The 20076-nt window shown below is 43.0% G+C and overlaps 1 protein-coding gene across 1 annotated transcript in view; it reads right to left on the reverse strand.

The window, feature by feature from the left end:
* CCBE1 (collagen and calcium binding EGF domains 1) overlaps positions 1-20076 on the reverse strand; it is a 97345-nt gene that overhangs the window by 17634 nt on the left and 59635 nt on the right. The window contains exons 3-5 of the mRNA XM_032676314.1: positions 7336-7388; positions 1721-1855; positions 907-1044 (exon numbers count right to left, since the gene is read on the reverse strand). Of these exons, the coding sequence (XP_032532205.1) occupies positions 907-1044; positions 1721-1855; positions 7336-7388 (326 nt within the window). The remainder of the gene's footprint in view (positions 1-906; positions 1045-1720; positions 1856-7335; positions 7389-20076) is intronic.

Here is a 20076-nt window from a genome sequence, read left to right on the forward strand (position 1 = left end):
GGGTCTTTTTTTCAGAGCACAGGGTGTTTGCTTCCTCCTTTCTTTTTAAATTTTCATATCAGTATTTAATCTTCCGTACTCTCAATGTGGTAATTTAATGACTGGGATGAGGTCAAAACCCGTAAAATCATTTATGCACAGCACATGTGTATACTTTGAAACCAACAGTGAAAGGAAAGCCCTCACTTCTGCCCCTCTCCCATTGCATTTTATTTTCTTAAGAAATAAAATGAAAATAAGAAAAAAAATCTGACTGCAGCCACGAGACACACAAACTAATTGCAGGTCAGCAGAATTCAGTGTTACTCAATGTAATTTAGAAACTGATTTAAGCAATGCTTGAAATGTGTGTTGAACTTCCAGACCCACCTTTTCTGAGCCTCTGAGTGCCAAGGGGCACTAACAACCCAATCCAGGGCCATTTACTAACCTCAAACATAGGTATGTAAATACAAATTAAAGTTACTGAAATTATTTAAATAATGAAGGTTTGTCAGAGTCATCATCTGGCAATTTTTTTCCCTGTGTCTCCTGAGCTCTGGTCCACAAAATAGATATAATTCAGATTGATATGGGAGAAAATATGGCTTTTAGCAGCTGGATCCAGCAGAAATGGTCTAACTGAAGATGTAATGCCAAATTTCACTGTTCAGCCATTCTACCTCTCCAGGGGAAGATTCTTTCCACATCCCTCAATGCAACTGTGCATTGGAGCAGAGCACGTGGCAGGACTGTTCCACAAGTGCTCAAGTGCCCAGTGAACAGCTCTGGTTCTCCAGGAGCATCAGTTACATCCCAGCTTTGGACCCTCAGCTCCAAGTGTAGAGTAGGGAGCAGTTCTTCATCAAAGATCAATTTTTTAGATGTCCCTTAAGCCCGGGACATTTAAACTCCAGTGGCCCCTACCTTTATCTCCTTTGGTGCACGTCTTGCCATCCTCCTCCCGGATATAGCCCTCGTGACACTCACACCTGTAGCTGCCCAAGGTGTTGACACAGATCTGAGAGCACAGAGTCCCATTGCTTGTGGCACATTCATCGATATCTGGGGAGCAGCAGAAGTTAGAAAATGTCCTACAGATGGAGATTTCAGACCTCAAATACAGTAAAAGGCTTCCTTTAGAGATATAAAGAGATTTTGTAGTTAAATATAGCTGCACTATTAACACACCTGGCATTTTATCAGTGAACACTGCTGGACCATTTCCTTGCATTGAAAAGCTCACAAGCAAAGCTCAATCCTGCAAACCTTGGCTCCCTGGCATGGCAAACCACACAGGGCAGGGCAGGGTAGGGCAGGGCAGGGCAGGACTAGTCACACAAGGACCATATCTAAATGATCAGTCCTGAATTAGATCTGGATCAAACTCCAAGGATTAGTTTTCATAATTAGGCCTGATTATAATGCTTTAATATTCCACAAATATAGCTCACAACCTGCAAGAGGAATTAAAGGAAAAATTACATCAGCCCAACACTTCAATGAGTATATATGAGTATATATGTTTTGTTGTAGGTAATACCTTCTAATAATTTCAGGGGAATCTAGATCTCTTAATTCTGCTAAGCAATCCTTAACATAGGTAAAACCCACATTTCTTCTATAACAATCATTATTATGAGAGTGAGAAAGGTTTCAGATTTAAACGGATTCCTAAAAGACCCAGGGGAGCAGGATACATCATTAACCAGGGATGAGCTCAACACGCACTTCTACCCACCCAGGCAATAAGGCTTCTCTCTGTTCCTGTGCCTCTCGCGATCATAGCGGTACCCAGGATAGCAAGTGCATAAGACTCGCCCAAAGTTATCTGTGCATTGTTGTTCACAGGGAGCTTCAGCACAGACGTCATAGTCTAGAGGGAGAAAAACATGATTAGGAAAAGTTCCAGTGGCAGTAGCTGAATGACACTTCGACACCTCTCTGCTAATTAATATAAGGTTGAGTCGCATTGTTTTTAAGGACTGAAAATATAGATATAAAACATTCGTGAGACATAAGTAAAGAATTATATTAAAATTGTAATTGCTTCTCGCATCTTTACCACAGTTAGACTATTTCTTAAAGCTGGATTTTAAGCAGAGGTCACTTTCGCAGTTGGCAGAATTTAAGAATTCTTTTCACAGAAATATTAAATTACCTAAAACACTTTTGTTGTTTTCTTCCACAGATTTTTAAGTGCAGATAGCAACATTTTCCTATGCAGAATACTGTAAAAAACCACAAGGCTAATTGCCAAATCCAGGCAGAATGTATATTATAAGGAAAAGTTAATTAAATCACACAGTAATTGTTCAAAGCCAGATATAACCCTTCTAGCAAAGAATGCATTGTTACAAAACCATCATCACTCTTAATAACAGCACTGTGCAGATTAGGGTATGGTAAAATCACTGCCTGGCTTTGTCAGTGAAATCCCAAAAGACTAAAGTCCCTGTTTGAAACCCGAAGGAAGGCAAATCTGTTTCTGATTTCACTGCTATGTAGCAGCAGAGCTGAAGTCTGAGGAATGGACAGCAGAGCACAACAGAGTCTGACCCACATCCCTGCACTGCCAGGGGCTGGGTTTGGCCCCTGGCATTGTGCTGGTGACAGGGCTGGGGATAGAAGGGCAGCCCCTGGCTGTGTGTGCAAGGGCTTTGCAGCGCCACGGGGAACATCTGCCAGGAGAAGCCCAGAGCTGAAGCAGTATCTGGTCTCAAAAGCAGCTCAGGCACACCCTGCTGCTGAAGGTCAGGTTTTACACCAAAGCAAGTGGCAGTTTCTGTGGTCGTTTCAGAGAATGTCATTCTGCACAGAGGATCCATGTGGCTGTGATCCTCCAGTGACTGCGTGCAGCAGAAATACCCTCCTTGTGCTCCAGACCAAACATATCTAAACCAAACCTAAGTGGTTTAGCCGAGTTCTCGGCAATGCAGTGTTTCCATGTACACGATTAAAACGCAAACTCATTATTGACTCACCCTAATGACTAGCAGACATCCCTGGGTAGAATGATTGGTCCAAACAATTAAAATGAGCTAATAGGTGGTAAAGCAAGTGAAACCATATTTTCTGTATGAAATACGTAGCACACATATGTAGCAATGGGGTTAAAAGTGACATTGTGCCAAGGTACAGAAAAGCACCAGATGAGATTTAAAAAGCTGCTGTGTTTCACACCAGAGCCCCACAGACAAAAACAGAGCATTGTAATGGTGCCAAGCATTTCCTCCCTTCTGCTTGCCACCTTTTGAATAGCAGGCATCCTTTCTTTCCTTGTTACTTCACAACTGTGTTGACTTTAGCTCTTGAAATCTGAATTCTTGAGCTCTTGAAGTGCTGTGGTGGTGAGTGGCAGTGCCAGGATCCTCAGCAGTAACCAAGGTCAAACAGTGCAGGGCCATGGAAAGAAAACATAGCCCTTGCCTTCAAACTGGCCAGTCTGGGGGTCTAATTTGGACTTTTTAGGTGATGTTGGGGCTGTAAAGGCCTGTTACATTTGGCACTACTAAACAGTCCCAAATATAAAGCACTGCTGGTGTTTTTCCTGGGCACAGCTGTGATTTCCATTTTCCACTGAAATGAAGTCAGATTGAGAACAGGTTAGTGTGCCCAGCACAGAGGTGAACACTCCTGCTCCTTAGCCAGTGTACCTATGCAGATGCTGGATTTGGCCTGTTCAGCTTTTCAGAGCAGAGGTAAAATGAGCTCTGGCCTCTCTGTGCTTCCGTGAATAGAAGTGCCCTAGCAAAATAATAAAAAACAGTGCCAGAAGGGACCATCTCCCACCACAAGCAGGATTAGCTACGTGTAAACTTCTCCTAGTTTCTTTTTTCCCTCAAGGGGTTGATATGATCCACCATGTAGTCTACTCCCAAGATGAAATACCTTTGCAGGTAGAAAGCTTTTTATTCATATCTAATCCAAACTCCCCTTTTAGCCACTTAGGCCCATTATTTTCGTCTTCTTCTCCTTGACCATAAAGAACAGTTTATTTTCCCCCTTGCAGCAAATTTTCACATACCTAAAAACTGTTATCACGTCTCCCCTCAGCCTCCTTTTCTCTAGACTAAACAACGCCAGTTCTTTTTATCAGTTTCTCTTTCACCATATTTCATGTAACCAGTCTTTAAATATGGTTTTCATGTCCACCCCAGCACAACTTCATCACGACTGTTGCCCCATTTACCTTCATACAAAGCTGGGGAAGGGTCCAGGGGGTACAAATACCTCTGCTGGTGGTCACACACAGTCAACCTATGTCACACAACGACTGTGGGCAGGTCCCCTGTCACAGAGCTGTGAGTCCCCAGGGCTTTTGTACCAGGAAGCCTGACTTGCCTAAAAAGAGACCTCACAACTGGGATGAAATTAGGCAAAAGCTGCTGCACCAGCTCTGTGTGTTCTGCAGAACTGAAGATGCACATGCCCCCCCATGTTCAAACCCCTTGTCTGTCAGCCCAGCCTAAGAAACGTGATTTGAGAACAAATCAAAACCACACAGTGAAGGTCAGGCTGTTCTAGGAAGGAACAATGTAAAACTGAAAGCAGAATAATAAATGTCCCTACATGTGTTTCAATGACCTCAGAAGTGACAATGTAGTCATTTCTGGGAACAGGAAAGTTGTACCAAGGAAATTTTTGAAACACCATTAGTGATGAAAGAGCAGATCTGATTGCAGCTCACCTGTAATAGAGTATTTTGCTCTGTGCTCCCCCACAGCCAAGAAACTCAGGTAAAGCAGTGGTAGGGAGGATGCTCTCCAAAATAAGCTGTTTCATACTACATTTGTCCCTTCTTCACTCTATCACACCTGAGACAGCATTTGGTTGGAGCTGTGAGTCTCCAAAGCAAAGAAGGAGATCATACAGGAGAAAAAATGGATTTTGACCTTTTCTGATCGTATGGAGGAGGAAGAGATGTTAAAAAGAGAATCAGACACACCAAGGAAACTCCACTGGATGTTTTTCCTGAGGATCATTGCTTCCTGCTCCTGCAGCCGAAAGCCAGAACAAGAAGGTGAGTACAAAAAAATGTAATGCAGAACATGGAGGCATGAACTTTTACTGGACTACACTGATTTCTGTTCAAGGGCAGATAAGAAATAATAGGACAGAAACCAATAATGCACATGGACAAAGGCACAACCCTTTGGGAAACAGTCTGTTTAAATAACAGCTGTCCTAGAAGGAGATTGGTGTTTTTCCACAGCAGCTGTAAACGGATGGACAAGGGAGGGTCTCTCCCTCTGCTGACCCTCCTCCCTGCAGCCACAGCTAAATCATGGAGAAGACAGGGATGGAAATACTTCTCACAGTTAAGATGTGCCAGTACTGGATTAAAAGGTGAAGATGTGCTCTAATAAACTCACATCTGTAATGCATTTATGTGCCTGTGTCGAGATATGAATTTCATACAGCTACTCTGTCAAGATTATGCCAAAACAATGTGTGAAGAGCCAAGTGATGTCTTGTAACAGAGTAAGTGAAACGAATACTTCAGTGAATCATCTTTCTCATCTCTATTCCAATGGCCCGAGATTGTCTCGGATGTTGCAGCAACTGCTGCGGCCTCCAAAGTTCAAGGCAAAATACAGATGGAGCTGAAAAAGGGGCAATGAAGAAACAAAGGGAGAGAAGCCACAGCCAGCAGAGAAATTGCATTAGTGGCAGAAACTCTCAGGTTACAGAGATGCAGTTAATAACAGGATTAAGTGAAGTCAGTGGGTACATAATAAAAGCTGCTTTCATAATCACCTAAAATCTCAAGAGATGAAAATCAGAAGCCAAAATAATATATTGCCATGGTTCTCATTTTATTTTTGCTCCTATTACTTCTCCTGCTGTATCCATTATGTTTAGTGAAAAACCAATCTATAAAATTGCTAAATCCATAGGAAAATGGGAGGCCAGACTGTGGAGTCCTGGCTTTTCTCCACTCTGAAAGGATTTCGGACTTCTGCCTCCAACACACACAACCACCTTCTCCAAGTGTCAGTTTCGCACTGGAGCTGTCACTTCTTGCCACACACAGTGAGACAAAACTCACTGCAAAACCATAGGACAAGGAACTTGGTGTAAGCATTGATTTCACACACGCTATACCCAGTTTTTCAGGGCTCAGGCTGGCCCCATGAGCTGTTTCTTTGCAGGGAAGCAGCAAATACAAAATTCCTGTTTTGAGAAGACTGGGGGCGGGGGGAGGGTGGTGTGTTCCCTTTTTTTGTTGGGTTTTTTTTCTTTGTTTGCCTGCTTGGTTTAGCTTTTGGTATTGTTTGGGGGTGATTTGTTTGTTTGTTTGTTTGCTGGCTTTGGGGTTTTTTTTTGCAATGAGTGCTTTAGTGTTTCCACCCAGCAGCAAAGAAGACACAAATTTACAAAAAACAAACAAACCAACCAACAAACCAACTAAACCCCCCCAAAACCACTTCCCCCTAAAAAAACTCAATGGAAAAAACCCCAAAACAGCAGGATTAGAGTTTGGATTATAATCCCTGTTGGCTGGAGACTGTAACTCAAAAAACAGACAACTCTCTCCATGTTCATTTGTCACTTTTTCTTTTTTCCCCAAAACACTGCCATCCCAAACTGGGAAGATTCTCAGGCCAACTCAAGGCTTTTCATATGTCATCAAATAGAAGGTTGTATTGCCTTAAACTTACTTTTTAACCTGCTTTTTCGGAGCAGAAAAGGTTTATTGGCTTGTCGTTTCTGGACATTTGCTCCTGCCTGGCAGCTCCTCTACTTCTACAACTTCATAGCCAATTGCATCCCAGTCAGTTCCCTTTTTACTACTGCATGAACACCCTGATTAAATTTACATCTTCCTCAGCCCCTGGTGACAAGGAAGCTATGCCCATGACCTGGAGAGGTTGATGCTCTCCCCTCTCTTCGGGAAATAGGTAACTAAAGGCAGGACTAACTCAGTGAGTCACCCCCTCCCTGTGCACCAATAAGCCAAATCAGCTGTACCAGATCCAAGGGATAAATGGGGAAAACCATTGTCCAGGTAACATGTGCTTCTGGGTGCACAGAGCATTCCTGCCTACCTAGCCAAGGGCAGAACATGTCTCTCTGTTTGCAGCAGGTCATGGCACAAGATCTGCGCAGCCACGTGTACTTAGGGAAGGATAAAGGCTTGGCATACTAAGGAAAACTTTTGGAAGTTGCTGATCTTTTTATTTTTCCAACAATTTCTTGGAAACAGTCCCCCCCCTACACCGACACATGAGATACAGCTGAGCCTGCAGTTATATCAGGTTGCTCTTCCAAACTGGCAACGTGGAAAACAGGGTAAATGGGGAAAGACAAATGCATGGGGACATAATGGGTAAGAACAGTGAAATCACATACCTTCAGGGATGCACTGTCCAAGAACAAACTTATAACCCTTACAGCATTTTTTCCTGAAAAACAATAAAATAAATAAATGAATAAATAAATGTATTCTCTAAAGGTTGGTGCTGCCTTTAAAAAGGTCACAGGTAGGTGATGGATCTGATGAACCAAACAAGATGAGGATCCTGAGCACTGTAGTTGGAGGTATCTCAGCTTTAAAGAATGAAGCATGGAAATGCATTGCTCAGTACATGAGACACTTAAATGGCACTATGTCCAGCCACCTCAGCAGCTGGGTACTCCAACACCAACCTCCCCAACATCCGAAGTGGTTTCCAAAAACCCTGCTCTCTTGTGTTGACAGGATGCAGCACACTTCTGTGCTGTCCATATACACAACACAGGTCATCATTTTCACGGTACAGTGAAGAGTGTTTTCAAACATCCATCATCACAATGTAAACTTGTAGAAAGGGGTAAGTCTCGGTGAGGAGTACACAGAGAATAAATGTTACCAGTAATTTCTCATCTTTCAACAAACCTGGAAGTGGTAAGTGAAATATATGGGGTATTTCAACTGGTATCTTATATTTTGTCACTTTCAGGGACAAAACTGAAGTGAAGCATCAGTAGGATCAGATACTTTTTATGTGCATGTAATATGAAAAAATCTGAGGGCTGAGAAATTATTGTTTCTGACACACTGGCCTGTAATGACATTTAGGTATCCAGCTATACCTGCTGGTTTGCTTTCTAGTCACGAAAACACATTAAGTCACCAGGACTCATAGCAGTGCACTGGAGACTCTATAAACTGGTCTGTCCCTTATCACCCTGAGAGTTTCTTGCTGCAGGAACTTGGTGACCTTCAAAGGGTCCCATGTTGGTGACCAGCATGACTACTGCAAAAGAAAACTGCTGCTCAGTGTGCTACATCAAGTACACATGAGTCCGAGGGGGAAAACCCCCAGTATTTTAAAAATTCACAGTTTTTCATGCCTCGTGGACATGTTGAAATATCTGCAAAACTGGGAAACCATCCATTTGGTCTTTTCCTTTAATTCAATAACAGATGCAGAAGAGTGCTAAAGCCATGTCAGTCAATGTCACAACACTCCCCTAGAAAACACGCAGCCATCACAAATCATCATTATGCTGAATTTAAATCAACTATCAGTTGCAACTGACCTCCTAAAGCAAACAATGCATTACTCCAAACTATGTAAAAACAAACTTTAGCTCCATATTTTACCCTCTTCCAAGATTAGCTGGAATATAAATTATGCTTAACGAAGGTTGAACATCTGAAGAGGAAGCCTTGCTTTGTTATGCAAACAGTGGTTCCTCATTAGACTTCTCTCCAAACACTGCTGTGAAGCTTTATCTGCAAGACAAACAAACGCAGAAGGAATGAGTTCAAAGGTGCATTGGGGAGGCTGTTCATATGCTGCAAGCCATGCTGATGGCTTTCCAAGTGCACATCCATCTCCTCCTGTCTGCAGAAGAAGAGAGGCTGATAAAAGTTTGCCTGTAGCTGCTCTTCAGAGGAAGATACAGTCCGACTTGAGAGGGCTAGAAGATTAGAAAGGAGAACATCCCTGGCATGAGATGCTGACCTGTGAGGTTGTGCCAGCCAGAAGTAACCAAAAATAGGGAGCAGCAGCTTCCATCAGGTCTACCCTTCTCCATGGAAGATTTTCAGGCTTAGAACCCTTAGGACTCCCACCCTGGGAGTGGCTTGTGGCAGCACATGGCAACTGCAGCCATGCAGCCTGCTCCTCAGCGAGGGCTCACCTGCTGGGAACCTTGCAGGAGCTGCCTCTCTCCTCTCAACTTCGACAGCAGTGGCTTTTGGCTGGGCTTGTTGGCTTTCTTGTGGCTAAGCTGAGGCTTTATCCTCCTGAAAGCCAAACCACTTGCTTCAATCACACCTCAATCAAACGGCCACATATTGAGAACCGATCACATGCCAAGTTGCAGCCACTAGACACCACCCTGGTACCCTGATACTGCCCCAAAGCACGAACAGCCTTCCATAGCCTTGTCCAGGATTGATCCACTTAAAGCAACCAGAAAATCATGCTTGACTGGCAGATATCCAAGTCCTTGCTGAAATTCCTCTCTTCAATGGCCTCTTGCAGCAATGAGTTCCACAGGGGGATAAGATGTTTTTAAGAAACCATTTCCTTGTTTTCGGTCTTCCTCTCAATTTTTTGTTGACTTTTCCCAGTTTACTGGCAAGGAAAGTTGAAAATATTTTCCTCTACAAACTTAAAGATTTTTCTGCACCATGGAAATTTTAAATCTCACTGAAGGGAGTGGTTTAGAGGAGGGATGCCCTGCTTTCAGGACCACATTCCAGAAACCAATTTCCCATGTTAACTTGTTCCCAGCTGAAGATTACAGATATCTGCATTAATACTCAACAGCAAGCTTGAGCCATCAGCACAGTTTTGCCAGGGAAACTGTTACTTTAGGGTTAATGCACAGGAAATACAATACAACAATACCTATTTCTCTGAACATCACATTGCAACCCTGGGATCCCTGCATGCTTTAGCTTTCTAAATTCTTAAAGAGAAATCTGTCAAAATGATGGACAGATGAGCATTAGCAAAGGCATTTTAATAGCAACACTCATTTTCAGGCATCTAGGTCCAGGTTGACATGTCTAATCAACGTTGCACAGCAGCAATCTTGTTGTACATAATGAGAGGTAAGAGGGGGTTCCTGATAATTTTAGCTACTGAATAACTTTCAGCAAGGTGGTTGCTATGCAGCTGTACATGTGAGCACGCACGAAACACAAACACAGGGCTGTGTAAGAAGCTCCCCCAATAAAATCTGGATCTATGGGGAAATTAAGTTGATTCATTAACCTCAAATCTGGCTTACAAAAAAAAGAAACTTCTGGCAGACTTATCTGTTACAGCTTTTAATGAGGTACTTCGGCAATTAAAAATATAGCAACTCCCGATTCTCATGCAATCTTCACTCAGGAATATGAACAAGCCCAAATTCATAGGGGCTTTGGGCACCACAATTTTGACCCCTGCAATATCTAGCTTTTGTGTTACCTGTATGAAAATCCATAGCAATAGGGACTCTCTCATAGCAAAGTCACCCTTGGGTTTTTTTCTGACAAAAAAAGCTGCAGGAAACACAGGGAGATGTTCAGCTACTCCCCTCTGCTCTGGAGGTTGAGATGCTCCTAGATCACTGAATGCCAGAAGATGGGATTTAGGGTCAAACGTCTGATACCAACAAACACATGTGTGACTAGATAAGCTGCAGATCTGCCTTTGTTGCAGGCTTTTGTGGCCCATCACCTTGCAAACTGAGAGGGGAGCTGAGCTTTACAGGAGATCCCCCATGTCCCATCACCCGCTGGTCCCCCAGAGTGCCCAACACACAGAGTGCACCAGCACAACACCCCTGCCCCATCCTGCAAAGCGGTAGCTGCTCGATAGCATCGCCTCAGACAGGCAGAGCGAAAGGCAAGATGCAAGGAATGCAGCTTAATTAAGCCACCACTTTATTAAGTTAGCTTATCAGGCAGCTATCAGCAGTAACTCATCCAGCGCAGACCATGTTTTTTTCCCATAATTGTTTCCACCTGGTGCAGAGCTGCCATCACCCCTGGCCCACCTCCTGCTCTGCACGGGACACCGCAGCTGTCCTGGAGAGACTGACCAGGGAATACTCTGGGTGAGAGGGAAGGGAGTCACTCAGGTTCCTACAGCTGCTGAAATGCTTCTGAAATGCAGACAATAAGAGGATAAACATTTTAAAGTGATAATTAACCTGCATCTGTCTGCACTAACATGGCAGTGACTTGGGCTGTAACATCAGATGCTTGGTGCATTATTAAGGTTTTGGATAACACCAGCAAAGAGGCAGCTCTAAAACTCTGTCATGAGTTACTTTGAAAAAGATATGTGATGATCTTTCAGTGATTGAAAAGGGGAAGGCAAAGGGGAAATGCAAAGGGAAGAGGAAAGAGAAAAGTTTTAAACCAGTTTCAGACAAAACTTAATATGGTAACAAAACTTTTGGTAAAGATGTCAAAAGTAGAAAGAGAAGAGTCTGCTCTAGGAAATATTTGCCTCCTGAGAGCAAAGCAGACTCAGAAATCTCTATGCTGAGTCAGAGAGTGAGTTCTTAGGATAAAATATTGCTCTTATTTTATCCCTACAATGCTGACAGACAATCAGCCTCCAGGCTGGCTCCTCCCAGACAGAGGTAGTTCAAGCAGAGGCACTTTACCTCCCATTCACTGGGGCTAGGGGCGCACACAAGGACAATTTCTAGAGCTCAGCTGAGGCCTGAGGTCGCTTCACTGGTGCAACAAATCCACAGGTGGTCAGGCAAGTCAAATCCCTCCTCTCTGAAATGCTTTTTCTGGCCAGTGAATGTCAGATCAGTCACCGTTTAGAGGGCATAAAAGGTGCTTAAGATTTTATGTAAGTTTAAATACGTCAACACTGTTTTCCCAGGTCGGTGCTGGTAGAAAGTAATGATAACATACTCAAGAAAATGTCTCTAATAAAAAAGCAATTTCCTACTGAGAACATTTTTTTTTATATCAGAGTTCTTCAGCCTATGTCATAACATGAACTCAGAAGAACTTGTGCTGTGTTTTGAAGACCTGAGTCAGCAAAGGCCATGGCATGGTGTTTTTAATTGCACAAAGGGGTCTTTGTTAGAGCCCCTCCTTATCATGCCTGCCCAGTGTTTCTTTTTTTGATCACACCGGCTTTAAAAAGTACACAGTGTAGCAAAAATGCAAATATAAAATACAGCAATTAACTTACAAAAAATAATTAGACAGCTATAAATGCAAGCCAATAAGGTACATTAAAAAAGAAACCTAACAAAAAAAAATCAAAGTCTTATTTTTATCATATCCTATATAAAATTCAATTAAGGTACAGGTTTGTCTGCCAAAGCACGCACAGACAAAGCCCATCTGCAGTGCCAGCACTTTAAGGAAGCAGCTCGGTAGCTGTGCACAGTTTCACTGTAATTCACATGGAGAAAAGATTTGTGTCAACATGGTGTAAAACTGAAGCAATGCACTTTATTTTTGTTTGCCTTTCCATGGGACACATACCAAAATCTTGAGTAAGAGGGGATGGCCTCCCTGTAGACACTTGCTCAACGTACACTTTGCCATGATTTCCAGACTTAGTCCTTTTTCACAGCTTTGTAAAGAAACGATTTATGTTCACATTGGGTGCAACACAAGGTCCAAGGTCAGCCCGAGCCCTTCCATCACTGTCCCAGCTGAGAGCAAGTAACCCAAGTAGAGTGACATCTTCTTACGCTGCAGCACCTACAACTGCTGTGTGTATCTGTGTGCTATTTTATTTCTCTCAACAGACTGAATAGAGCAGGATTTGCCTGAAAAACCATGAAGACAACTCAAATGTGGAACCCAGACTTCTGAGAGCAAATTGCTACAACTTATTGGCTGGTTTTTGTGGAAGTAAAATTTTTGGGTGATTAACGTGTTGCCTGAATCTAGGCTTTGGTTTTTGTTAGCTACTTAAGTCAAGTAGTTTTACCCACATATAATGGTTTTCTTTTTCTTAGGGAAAAAAAAAGAAAAGCCCTGCTATCTGCTCTTTTGCTCAACTCCAACTATTAAGACAGATACCAGAAATGAAATCACATTCCAGTCATTGCTAATGGGAAGGTTTTGATAAGATTCACAGTTCCTGGGCTCCTCTTCCTTGAACGCAAGCCAGGAACCAGATCCTCTCCTGGCAAAAGCCACATACCTCTCTTGACTCCAGGGAACTGTGCCAGCGCTCACCCTGGGAGACCCTGACTGATGCTCTTGAAAGCTTTCAGACACGCTTCTTGGCTGCTCCTCACTGCTAACTGACTCCTCCTGTCCTCAAAGTGCTGTTTCATGTCATCTTTTTATGGTCAAAAGGGAGTTTTATGGTGCTGGAGCATAAACTGAGGTTCCTTCTTCTCACAAGAGAACTTCCAAACCAATATGATGGTTTGTCGCCCCTGCAGAGCACAGTATTTGTGAATGCTTGAAGCTCATTATTCTGTAAAAGAGAATAAAAATACTTTGAGAGGTGGAAGAAACCCTCCACCCTGTGTGTGTATCTGTGGGGCTTGGAGGTACTGACCTGCACGAAACTGAAAGATGCACAAGGAGCAAAACTTCACAGGTCTGGCAAATTTAGTGACCAAAAAAAAGTCTGTTCTTCTTTGTAGAATGCCAGGCCTCTGTTCTCCTCAGACACAGTGCAGGACATGTCTCCATGATGGGGTTTACGGTTTTGTTTAAGTAAATTAGATGCAGCGTGGTGTTCAGTAGAGGTTTTCAACCATCTGGGCAGGAAGACCGCTCCCCCAACATATCCCCCTGTGTCAGCAGGTTGGCATTCCCAGGAGACCATTGCTTTTGACTATTTTAGGGCTTTGGGAAGCAGACGGAAGGGTTGGTGTGAAAACCCTGCAGCCCCACCAGAAAATTTTCTCATAGCCTCTGCTAACTGCAGAAAGAAGTGGCAACTAAACTTCAGCTTACTGTCTCTCTTGCAGAGTAAAGACTTCTAGAAACATTTCCTGTCATCCTCCTTTCCAATGTGAAGTGAAATTAAAGGGTCATATTTGGATTTCCACATGAACCACACGGACTAGGGCTTCACATTTTCAGGGAAGCCACGACACTGTGTGGCAGGACCAGCACCAACACTGGCCCTTCTCAGTCCCTGGTCCACCCAGAGGCTTGGGGCTGCAAACACACTGACTAACTACAGAATAATCAGCATCTTTTTTCTGTAGCACAGACCAACTGGCTGCACTGGTAACCATCAGTGCTTGCATCTCAGTTAGCATACCGAAGTCCAAAAATTACTAAATAAAGATCTGCCAGTGGATATCCTCTAAACAAAGAAGGAAACTCTCAGAAGGAAAACATTAGACAACTTCAAAAAGGTAATGACCCCTGTTGCTACTGGAAAAGCTGTTTGCTGGATATTTTACAAGCATGTGAACATCATCCTCAAAATCACATATGTGATTCTTTCAGTGCTGGACTGTACTTTCTTCCCATCTTTCTTGGAATTTTATTTCATTGGCTTTTTTTTGTTTTGTTTTGTTGTGTGTTTTTCCTGTTTTGTTTGTTTAGGGTTTTTTGTTTTGTTTTGGGTTTTTGGGGGGGTTTTTGGTTTTTTTTTTTTGCTTTTTTTTCTTAACACAAGGGAATGCTCATGTGCTTTATCACTAGACAACATGTCAAAAATACCAGAATGATTAAATAAAAGGCTTTTGACTGTTTTCATCTGCTTAGACTCAGCTTTATATACATACTGTCAGCCTTGTCTTGCTATCTTTTCTTATAAATTTCTTTTATTTTCTGGCATTGTACCAAGAAAGTGATTTTGTTTAGTTTCACAGGTGAAGTTGGTATGGATTACACAGAATCAAATCAATGTTTGACAGGTGAAATTTGAGGGGAAGAAAAAAATGAATTTTATACAAAGATAGTACAGTTTGTATTTAATATAAAGTCTAATGAGCTGGCAAAATACAATGCATCCTCATAAATATATTGTCATTTCTAAGAAAAAGTTGTCTTCTAAATCTCAATTTAAATGATCCAAGACTGAACTTGTGTTTTAAAATAACTCACTACTTTGAGATTTAAAGTACCAAAAGTGAACAAAAGTCTTTTTTTCCACCACCTCGGACTTCCAGTTAGAGGACTGCAAGCCAAATTTCCTTCTAAGTCTGTAAGTAGTATGTTTTGCTGATGGCACACATTCAATTATATATCAAACCCAAGGTGAGCCAGAGTACAGGACTAAGCACATCTGTCCTGTCTCTTGGATTTTTTTTAAACTTCCATGACTCTTCATTTTGTAGCTCCAATTTCCTACTAAATATCCATGTGAGATAGAGAGTAATAAATTCCATTTCAGGAGGGAAGGCAGAGCCAGAGCGCGGCTGTGAGGAGCTGTGTTCATGGGCTGGCTGCTGTGCTGGTCCTCGGTCACTGGAGTCAAATAGCAATAAATTGCTGGCAAGCTCTCAGACTTACTGAATCCAGTCCAATCCAGCCCTGTTTATAGAGCATCTTTCATCAACAAGATTACAAAGATGCTGCATAAGCAATGTCTAACAAACTCCTTTCGATAAACAACAAAAGGCAAGCGCCTTTTCCACAAGCATGCACGGAAAAACACATCACAGAAACTATGCCAGGCAGTCAGATCTCTAAAGCTAGATTTCCAAATAGGACATAAATCCCAATTAACCTTCAGGGAAGCTATTCACTCCATCTTTGTTTACTTACTGGTGAGCTGACATTAAAGGGCCTGATCCTGGTTCTGCTGCAATCCCTGTCAGCTTTGCCAGGAACATGTGTTAGGCTGGGAACAGTCTCTGACCAAGACTTAAGATGGTGGGTGAGGACATGCTCGGCTCTGAGGATGTGCTACAATTGGACTTCTTGGAAGAGTCATTCCAGAAAATCACTTCTGGCATATACTTAATCAAGTCTGGATGACTTTTGTCATTGGAAACTGTTGCAAAACTCTTCCTGGTTTTGATGGATTTGGGATTTGACATGTACCACTGCTCCTGTACTTCCCTCATGGGCACGACATTCATCTCTATCTTAAAGCATCCATCTACATGCCAGACACAGACATAGATATTTAATCCAGAAATTGAACAGATATTTTAATTTGTGATGGCTTTTGAAATTCCACTCCAGGAAAAAAGCAAATAAACGAGTCTAGTCAGGTTAACACTTTCAATTTTAATAGTCTAGATGTTGGGAGAACCAAACACAAAGCCATCAGCTTTTAAGGAAGTCATCATGTCATGGCTAGGCTTCGCGAACGAAGATTTGGGAAGGCACTATCCACTTTTGCTACAGGCACGTTGGTGGCTTATGAGGCCAATACGTGACAGACATATCCGATTGCAAAAGGCGCAGCAGAAAGACTCCTTAGATGGTGTATTTTGCAAGATACGGTTCTTTCTGCGTTGCCTTTTTTCCTCGAGAGTGATCCTGCGTGTGTTCTCGAAGGAGACAGCTGCATTATAGATGGTGTGTCTCCAGGCCTCCCGATTTGAGGCCAGAGTAGACCAGTTATGGTGATCAATATGGCCAAGGCTGAGATGTTGTTTCAGGGAGTCCTTGTATCTTTTCTTCGGGGCTCCTCTCATGCGGCAGCCAGTGGCAAGTTCACCATAGAGCAGGATCTTAGGAAGGCGGTGGTCCTTCATCCTTGAGACGTGCCCTGCCCATCGCAGCTGCGTTCTCAGTAGCATGGCCTCAATACTAGTGACAGCTGCTTGCTCTAGTACAGATGTATTGGTCACATAATCTGACCAGCGGATGTTAAGGATTGTACGGAGGCAGCGCTGATGGAAGCGTTCTAGGAGACGCAGGTGGTGCCGGTAGATGACCCATGATTCGGAACCATATAGGAGAGTAGACAACACTATGGCTTTGTAAACACTGATCTTTGTGCTTTTCTTCAAGTGTTTATTACGCCATACTCTTTTGTGGAGTTTTCCAAAGGCACTGCGTTCTCGCACCTACCCTATTCACCGTCTTCTTTAGCATGATGCTCCAAAGGGCCACAGCAGACCTCGACGACCAGGACGGCATCTACATTCGATACCGTACTGATGGAAGTCTATTCAATCTAAGGCGACTGAAGGCCCACACCAAGACCTTAAACCATCTTGTCCGGGAGCTGCTTTATGCTGATGACGCCGCCCTTGTTGCCCACACAGAAGCAGCTCTGCAGCGTTTAACATCCTGCTTTGCAGATGCTGCTGAGCTCTTTGGGCTGGAAGTCAGCTTAAAGAAGACAGAGGTCCTCCATCAACCTGCACCTCTGGAAGTCTTCCATCATCCCCACATCACCATTGGCCAATCAGAGCTCAAATCAGTCCAGCAGTTTAACTACCTTGGTAGTCTCATCTCCTCAGATGGTAAGATCGACGGAGAGATAGACAACAGGTTAGCTAAGGCTTAAGGAAGTCATATAGCATGGAAAAATACTTGAAGAAAGATACATCTTTGAGCACCTCACTCTCTACACTAGGTGCACGTGATGTCCAGGTGACATCTTGATTTCCAGCACTGAGCTGGAAACTGACAGCATGAGGTAGATGTCTGCATTTGGATAATCTGCCTCTCTGTGGAAAACTCATGGTGAAAGGACAAGAGGCACACAGGGCATGGAGGTTTGTGTCAATTGTCCCTGATTACTGGGACAACGTGACAATCACGATGTTCATGCTCTATACCATCTGCAGACAAGGGGTATGTGATGGCTCCTGTCTTCAGAGCATATTTTGTGCAATAAGCATAACAATCTAATTTTATACATTATGAATCACATAAGGATGCTTAACAGCTACTTATGCCTAAGGATTTTTATCCTCCCAGAACTGGCTTAGAGTCACCAGGGCATGACCCTGTTTCAGCATAGCTGAGCGAATTTTTCAGGGCAAGGTTTCAGCCAAGCAGCAGAAACAAATCCGAGGAAAATAACCCTATATTTTTAGAAAAAACAGACTTGCAGCATAATTTGGGTTGCATGGGACTTTTGGAAAGCCTGTGATCCAAGTGCACCTGACAGCAGTGCTAACTGCTCAGAGATTTGCCCAGAGGAGTGTTGAATGCCTTCAGGGATGGAGATTGCCTCACTTCTCTGGGACCCTCTTCCAAGTGCTTAATCATTTCACTGTTCATTTCCCCCTTTATACCTACTTAAAATGTCCGTGCAGCAACCCCTGGCTCTTGTCTCATGTCATTTTACAGTGCACTTCTGGTGAAGGTCTGGCTTTGTCTCCTCCGTAACCCCCATGTCTTCTCTGTAACTCCCCATTAGGCAGTGGGAGGCACCAATTAAATTTGCTCCTCAGCTCCCTCTTCTCCAGACTGAGCAAGCACAGATCCCTCGGGCTCTAGTTGAATACAATGTACTTCAGCCCCTGAGCATCTCAGCTCCAGTTTTTTGGTAAGTGTACAAAACTGTACATAACGAAATCAAAAAGTAACACCAGCTGATATTCTCTAAAAATATTGAAGTAATTGGAAATGAGAAAACAAACAATTAAAAAAAAAGTTATTTGTTAAATTACGGCTTTGGTCCTCTCCCACTGTTTTCTCTCCTCTCCTCTTCATTTTCATAATAAAAGCTTAAAAGGAGAAAAACTGAAAAAAAGAAGTACTAAATCTTGAAAGAAATACAAACATTGTTATGTTTTCATTAAAGTATTTTCAAACAAAAGGGTTGGCCAGCTCTGAACACTATCTAAGCAACAAGACGAAGTTAAAATTGTTCTTTTAATATAATTTCAACATCAATAGCAGCAGTGGAATTAACTTCTTAATGTAAGCCCCTGGAAATCTCTATAAAGACACTAAAAAAGATAATATTTCAAGAGTGTTTCACTGATCCAGATGTTTCTCTCCTTTTCTCCTCTGTTTTATTGTTCCCAGAGAAGACCTTATAAATGCTGAAATTGCTTATTAAGTATACAGACTTAATGAATTGGACAAGGAAAGAAATAATTCTTAACATAACATGCTCACAAGTCAGACTCATGTTTATTGTCCACAGAGATGATAGCAAAATACTCTCTATACACAGGGTAGTTCTTGTTAGAATGGAATTTGTCTCCATGAACCACTTGCAGCATACAGAAAAGATTAATTTCTAAGACAACATAGTACAAAAGTTTGTTGAATTATGTAGTGATGCTGTACCATGGCCCCAGTGCCAAGGATTATTTTTAGAGCCCACACATCTGCAGGTTATTTGTTGCAGGGTAGGGTGGATGAAGTGAATCTCGAAACAATTCTCTAAGCAGGGAAGCATTACTGGAACGAGTGGTTATTTATATGGTGTCACGGGAAGGCTTGGTATCTGGGATGTGGTAGTTGTGTCTGAGCTGCCCCAGTAGCTGAGGCTACTCCACTCCACAGCCAGCAGACGATGGAAAGTTCGGGAAGCAGCTTTTTGATGTGGTAATCAGCTCCTCTGTTAAGAATGGCAGCAGCAGGAACACCATCTGACCAATGAATGGGCCGCAGTGATTTAAGCATGGAGTGCACGAGACCGGCAGTGCCCTCTCCATGTCAGTGCATCCTGCTCTTTAATTTATAAGCCAATGGGTGGCACGAGGCCAGTTTTAAAAATAAGGAGCAAAGCTGTTTTCAGAAACTTCCTTCCATTTCCCCACCGTGCCGTGAACTACACAGGACTCAGCTTTCTATCCAGTCAGAGCCGAGACTTGATGTCGATTGTCCATTAGCCAAGTACTAATTGCAGGAGCGACCGCGCCATGCCCTAACAGATCAAACCACAGCCCTAGTCCTATTTCCTGTTGCCTAATTTAATGGGGCTGGCATTGGCTGGTGCTCTTCTCTCTCACCCTGCTGCTGGAATGTGGTCTTAGCTCTGAATAACCTACTGAGGTTGAACAGACGACTTGTACGAGATGTTGAAATGCGATTGAGACAACTCACACCCCATTTCTCTCTGTGTGCTTGATATTTGCAACCACACTCCAGTTGAAAGAAAGGCTCTCCTTCACCTCCAGCCCTCCTCTAACCCACTGCCCCAAAACCATAGATGAAGTCTGCTACCAGGCATGATGCCTGGACTGCCTGAGGTAGTACGAAGATGCGCTTTGCTTTGGATAGCTATGAAACACAGAGCAAAGAGGTGGACTTGAACCACAGGCAAAGTGGAA

This window comes from Chiroxiphia lanceolata, chromosome Z (genome assembly GCF_009829145.1).
Source record: "Chiroxiphia lanceolata isolate bChiLan1 chromosome Z, bChiLan1.pri, whole genome shotgun sequence".
NCBI lineage: Eukaryota > Metazoa > Chordata > Aves > Passeriformes > Pipridae > Chiroxiphia > Chiroxiphia lanceolata.